General features: G+C 40.1%; 1 protein-coding gene across 1 annotated transcript in view; it reads left to right on the plus strand.

Moving 5' to 3' along the window:
• The window catches only part of LOC120543711 (WD repeat-containing protein 62-like), a gene marked incomplete at its 3' end in the record, with an annotated part of 28,253 nt that overhangs the window by 16,896 nt on the left and 3,857 nt on the right, over positions 1-7,500 (plus strand). The window contains 2 exon segments of the mRNA XM_039776883.1: positions 2,247-2,378; positions 7,141-7,313. Coding sequence (XP_039632817.1) covers positions 2,247-2,378; positions 7,141-7,313 — 305 coding nt within the window.

The following is a 7,500-nucleotide window of genomic DNA, read 5'->3' on the forward strand; positions in this document are numbered from 1 at the left end:
GTTTTTCTAGGTCTTAGTTTTCCTGCATCCATGCAACGCTGCCGCAGCGCTTTCTAGTCGGTCCTTCCACAATAATGCTGAGTTTTTTTGTGATTGTTTTGCGGGCAAAAATCCTTGATTATGCGTCACGTTTTCTTAAAAAATGCGATGGAATATGCTCTATATGATATTTATGTGATGAAATTGCGGGAACTTGCTCAAACTGCGGTTTGATGAAAAAGAGAAAAAAAAGTGATTTTAATTATTATTACAATTATTTATAATAATAATAATAATAATAATAATTGTTATTATTATAATAATAAATATTATTATTATATTATAACTATTATTATAATAATAACTATTATTATTATTATAATAATAATAATAATAATAATAATTGTTGTTATTATTATTATAATAATAGTTATAATATAATATTTATTATTATAATATTATTATAATAATAATAATTATTATTATTATTATAATAATAATAATAATAATAATAATAATAATAAATAATTATAATAATAATAATTGTTATTATTATAATAATAATAGTTATAATATAATAATAATAATAATATTTATTATTATAATATTATTATTATAATAATAATTATAATAATAATAATATTATAATATTATTATTATAATAATAATAATAATTATTATTATTATTATTATTATAATAATAATAATAATAATAATAATATTATAATATTATTATTATTATTATAATAATATTATTATTAATAATAATAATATTATTATTATTATTATTATTATAATAATATATTAATAATAATAATATTATTATTATTATAATAATATTATTATAATAATAATAATAATAATAATAATAATAGATCCATACTTGGCGTCTGTGTATCGATACAGTATTGACACAGAAATATATTGCGATACTACGCTGTATCGATTTCTCTCCTCCCCACCCCTAGGAGACCCCGACCAGACGGCCGCCCCTCGGCAGTAGAGCCAGTGGGACTGATCGGTCTCCCCGAGTCGGTCCAAAAAGTGTCTCAGAACACCGAAGACACCAGACCTAATGCGTCTCCATAGCAGCAGGCGGCGCTGATCTGTATTGTCGCCCAAAAAAATTAAAACCGGCAGCTGATTGGACGAACGCGTCACGTGGTGTCTGGTTTCTCCGGAAATTCAAAGCCAGACTGTCATGACACGGCTCGTTCAGAACACGATCTCATATTGGGCTAAAGCCGAAATCATAATCGCGATTACATTTCGATGAGTTGCACAGCCCTGCTAGGAAATGCCTTTCCTGCAGAGAATGCCTGTGAATGCTGAATTGCTAAACTGGATTGCTGGCATAATTGCGTAGGTGGACTGGTGATAACTAGGGTTGGGTACCGAAACTCTGTGCCAATAGGGAACCGGTGCCGACGTAAACGGTAGTAACGAGACCGAATAAGAACGAAGGTTTCGGTGCTTGACTTTACACTACACCTGACAGCATGTAACGTTAGCCTACCTTTAGCTAGCAGCTGGATTAAACACCGGTCAAATGCTGACAGCTAACGTTAAACAGTGTAAAGTGTGACTGTGTTTCACTGTGGAGGACTTCAACAGGATGTAACAGTCTGCTCTGCAGCGCAGCAGCTGCTGCTGTCGCAATTCATAGATATACAGTAGTAGTACTAGTAGTACTACTAGTACTAGTAGTACTACTAGTACTATGTTTATATGGTCGGAATTAAACAACACAGACGGTGCGTTCACTCGCGGCTGCCATTGTCGGAATTAAACAACACAGACGGTGCGTTCACTTAAAACAGGTAGCCTCGTGGTGCATTCACAGTAATTGTAAAATACCCTTTTCCCATCTGGGGTTCAACAGCAATATACTGGTGAAATAAGTTATTGTTATAGTTATTACATTATTATTAAATCTTTAATTTTGACCATGGCCTTAGCAATAAACAAGTCACTGACTGTTGTTTACTACCCTTATTTTTTTTCTTCTTTTTTTTTTTTTAACTTAATTGAAAAGTACCGGTTCAGGCACCGTTTTAGGCACCGGCACCGTTTTAAAAGTATCGATTTAGCACCGGAATCAAAAAAAAACAAACTATGCCCAACCCTAGGGCTAACAGTTGGAAAGGTGGGAATGGTGTTAGTAGTAATGTATCAAACAAAAGTGGAATAAGGGAGTTAGTTTTTTCCATAAAGCCTCCTTCGTGGTCGTCAGGTTAAGCGTTAAAGGTTTTTTTTTTCTTCCTCAGGTGTATCCCGAGCTGCCGGATGCCTCTCGGGCCTGTCTGCCTCCCTCCTCCTTCCTCACCTGTTCCTCCGATAACACCATCAGGCTGTGGCACGCTGACCCCCCCACCGGCCACAGGAACCTCTACAGCAACGTAAGAACAGCCAGTGGTTTATCCAGCTGTTCACAGCTGCTGCGGGACAGGCTCGGGCTCGTTGAAGACGGGACACTTAACAGAAAGGGGGGGGGGAAAACGACCTTTAAATCAGACCAATATCACTCGCAATCGCTTACACGTACTATATGTAACTTTCTGCCGCTAGGGGTCTCTCAACCAAAACAATGGATTGTAAACACAGATGTTTGATGGCTTTGATCTGATTGCGTGGAATAATGGGAGTTTTTATCGTTTTTTACTTGTAGAATGTGTTTTTTTTTTTAGGGCTGTCAAAATTAACGTGTTAATTTTTGCGTTAATTTTTTAATATTTAACTCGTTTAAAAAAATTAACGAAATTAACGCAGCTGTGTTTGTTTACTTCATGTGGCGGCTGAGAAACGTAATACGTCTCCATAGCAGCAGGCGGCGCTACTCTGTATTGTCGCCCAAGTAATGAAAACCGGCAGCTGATTGGACGAACGCGTCACATGGGTTTGTTTTCTCCGGATATTGAGAGCCAGACTGTCATGGCGGCCGTTCAGAATCTGATCTCATATTGGACTAAAATAGTTCACTGAGAAATGTTTCTGAAAACATTTTAAGCGAGAAATAGGCCGTGCAGTTGCTGAATCTTTTATTTCAGCTCAACAAAGGTCAGTTTAGAAGATTTTCGTCAGATTTTGAGAGACTCTAGTCACCTCATTGTCCCGACTGCCCTGCCGCCGACTGAACATGGACTCGTTGGAGATGAACTGAACATAGGCTCGTTGGAGATGAACTGAACATAGACTCGTTGGAGATGAACTGAACATAGACTCGTTGGAGATGAACTGAACATAGACTCGTAGGAGATGAACTGAACATAGACTCGTTGGAGATGAACTGAACATAGACTCGTTGGAGATGAACTGAACTCTCGGCTCGTTGGAGATGAACTGAACATAGACTCGTTGGAGATGAACTGAACATAGACTCGTTGGAGATGAACTGAACTCTCGGCTCGTTGGAGATGAACTGAACTCTCGGCTCGTTGGAGATGAACTGAACATAGACTCGTTGGAGATGAACTGAACTGCTCGTTGGAGATGAACTGAACATAGACTCGCGGAGATGAACTGAACATAGACTCGTTGGAGATGAACTGAACATAGACTCGTTGGAGATGAACTGAATCTCGACTCGTTGGAGATGAACTGAACATAGACTCGTTGGAGATGAACTGAACATAGACTTGGGAGATGAACTGAACTCTCGCCGTTGGAGATGAACTGAACTCTCGGCTCGTTGGAGATGAACTGAACATAGACTCGTTGGAGATGAACTGAACATAGACTCGTTGGAGATGAACTGAACTCTCGGCTCGTTGGAGATGAACTGAACTCTCGGCTCGTTGGAGATGAACTGAACATAGACTCGTTGGAGATGAACTGAACATAGACTCGTTGGAGATGAACTGAACATAGACTCGTTGGAGATGAACTGAACATAGACTCGTTGGAGATGAACTGAACATAGACTTCGTTGGAGATGAACTGAACATAGGCTCTGGAGATGAACTGAACTCTCGCTCGTTGGAGATGAACTGAACATAGACTCGCTTGAGATGAACTGAACATAGACTCTCGTGGAGATGAACTGAACATAGGCTCGTTGGAGATGAACTGAACATAGACTTCGTTGGAGATGAACTGAACATAGACTCTGAGATGAACTGAACATAGACTCCGCTGGAGATGAACTGAACATAGACTCGCTGGAGATGAACTGAACATTGACTCGTTGGAGATGAACTGAACATAGGCTGCGTTGGAGATGAACTGAACATAGACTCGTTGGAGATGAACTGAACATAGACTGTCGGAGATGAACTGAACATAGACTTCGTTGAGATGAACTTAACATAGGCTCGTTGGAGATGAACTGAACATAGACTCGTTGGAGATGAACTTAACATAGACTCCGTTGGAGATGAACTGAACATAGACTCGTGAGATGAACTGAACATAGACTCGTTGAGATGAACTGAACATAGACTCGTTGGAGATGAACTGAACATAGACTTCGCTGAGATGAACTTAACATAGACTCGTTGGAGATGAACTGAACATAGACTCGTTGGAGATGAACTTAACATAGGCTCGTTGGAGATGAACTGAACATAGACTCGTTGGAGATGAACTGAACATAGACTCGTTGGAGATGAACTGAACATAGACTCGTTGGAGATGAACTGAACATAGACTCGTTGGAGATGAACTGAACATAGACTCGTTGGAGATGAACTGAACATAGACTCGTTGGAGATGAACTTAACATAGACTCGCGGGATGAACTGAACATAGACTTCGTTGGAGATGAACTTAACATAGACTCCGTTGGAGATGAACTGAACATAGACCTGAGATGAACTGAACATAGACTCGTGAGATGAACTAACATAGGGCCTTGGAGATGAACTGAACATAGACTCGTTGGAGATGAACTTAACATAGACTCGTTGGAGATGAACTGAACATAGACTCGTTGGAGATGAACTGAACATAGACTCGTTGGAGATGAACTAACATAGGCTCGTTGGAGATGAACTGAACATAGGCTCGTTGGAGATGAACTGAACATAGACTCGTTGGAGATGAACTTAACATAGACTCGTTGGAGATGAACTTAACATAGACTCGTTGGAGATGAACTTAACATAGACTCGTTGGAGATGAACTGAACATAGACTCGTTGGAGATGAACTGAACATAGACTCGTTGGAGATGAACTTAACATAGGCTCGTTGGAGATGAACTGAACATAGACTCGTTGGAGATGAACTGAACATAGACCTTCGAGATGAACTTAACATAGGCTCGTGAGATGAACTGAACATAGACTCGTTGGAGATGAACTGAACATAGACTCGGAGATGAACTTAACATAGGCTCGGAGATGAACTGAACATAGACTCGTTGGAGATGAACTGAACATAGACTCGTTGGAGATGAACTGAACATAGACTCGTTGGAGATGAACTGAACATAGACTCGTTGGAGATGAACTGAACATAGACTCGTTGGAGATGAACTGAACATAGACTCGTTGGAGATGAACTGAACATAGACTCGTTGGAGATGAACTGAACATAGACTCGTTGGAGATGAACTGAACATAGACTCGTTGGAGATGAACTGAACATAGACTCGTTGGAGATGAACTGAACATAGACTCGTTGGAGATGAACTGAACATAGACTCGTTGGAGATGAACTTAACATAGGCTCGTTGGAGATGAACTTAACATAGGCTCGTTGGAGATGAACTTAACATAGACTCGTTGGAGATGAACTGAACATAGACTCGTTGGAGATGAACTGAACATAGACTCGTTGGAGATGAACTGAACATAGACTCGTTGGAGATGAACTTAACATAGACTCGTTGGAGATGAGCTGAACATAGACTCGTTGGAGATGAACTTAACATAGGCTCGTTGGAGATGAACTTAACATAGACTAGTTGGAGATGAACTGAACATAGACTCGTTGGAGATGAACTGAACATAGACTCGTTGGAGATGAACTGAACATAGACTCGTTGGAGATGAACTGAACATAGGCTCGTTGGAGATGAACTGAACATAGACTCGTTGGAGATGAACTGAACATAGACTCGTTGGAGATGAACTGAACATAGACTCGTAGGAGATGAACTGAACATAGACTCGTTGGAGATGAACTTAACATTGACTCGTTGGAGATGAACTGAACATAGACTAGTTTGAGATGAACTGAACATAGACTCGTTGGAGATGAACTGAACATAGACTCGTTGGAGATGAACTGAACATAGACTCGTTGGAGATGAACTTAACATAGACTCGTTGGAGATGAACTGAACATAGACTCGTTGGAGATGAACTGAACATAGACTCGTTGGAGATGAACTGAACATAGACTCGTTGGAGATGAACTTAACATAGGCTCGTTGGAGATGAACTTAACATAGGCTCGTTGGAGATGAACTTAACATAGGCTCGTTGGAGATGAACTGAACATAGACTCGTTGGAGATGAACTTAACATAGGCTCGTTGGAGATGAACTGAACATAGACTCGTTGGAGATGAACTGAACATAGACTCGTTGGAGATGAACTTAACATAGACTCGTTGGAGATGAACTTAACATAGACTCGTTGGAGATGAACTGAACATAGACTCGTTGGAGATGAACTGAACATAGACTCGTTGGAGATGAACTTAACATAGGCTCGTTGGAGATGAACTTAACATAGACTCGTTGGAGATGAACTTAACATAGGCCTGGGATGAACTGAACATAGATCGTTGGAGATGAACTGAACATAGACTCGTTGGAGATGAACTGAACATAGACTCGTTGGAGATGAACTGCGCCTCGCCTGTAAAGTAGACGAGAGCAGGCGGCAGCAGCCGGGGGCGGGGACAAAAGTCCGCTCTCAAGTCAGACAGTTTCTATCAGCCTTCAGCAGGACTAAATAAGCCAAATTGTTGCTGCTGTTGTTCTGAAAGATATTAAACATTCTGAACTTAGCAGAACCTTTCCTTGTTTGTTTTTTTCTTCATATTTGCAAAGTTAAGAGATTTAGCATTTAAATATCCATTACTACGAGCTTCAGTCTCAATTAAAAAAAGCGATTAATTACAGCAAATTGTGCGATTAATTAGTTAATTTATTTTAATCGATTGACGGCCCTAGTTTTTTTTTTTATGTTTTGTGTGTGTGTTTTGCGTTCAGGACCTGCTGAGGATCCTGTACGTGGGGGAGGACACGCAGCACCTGCAGGCCGAGGGGGAGAGGGGGGAGTGGGGGGAGGCCGCCGGGGCTGATGGGAAGGCTGGGATCAGAGTGCTGGGAATCAGCCCTGATGGACAGCACCTGGCAGCTGGAGACCGCTGTGGAAACCTGCGGTGAGACGCACGCACACACAGACACAGAGAGACACAAAAACACACACAGATATATATACACACACACAGACACACAAAAACACACACAGATATATATACACACACAGAGACACAAAAACACACACAGAGACACAAAAACACACACAGATATACACGCACACACACAGACACAAAAACACACACAGAC

This window comes from Perca fluviatilis, chromosome 2, assembly GCF_010015445.1.
Source record: "Perca fluviatilis chromosome 2, GENO_Pfluv_1.0, whole genome shotgun sequence".
Lineage (NCBI taxonomy): Eukaryota > Metazoa > Chordata > Actinopteri > Perciformes > Percidae > Perca > Perca fluviatilis.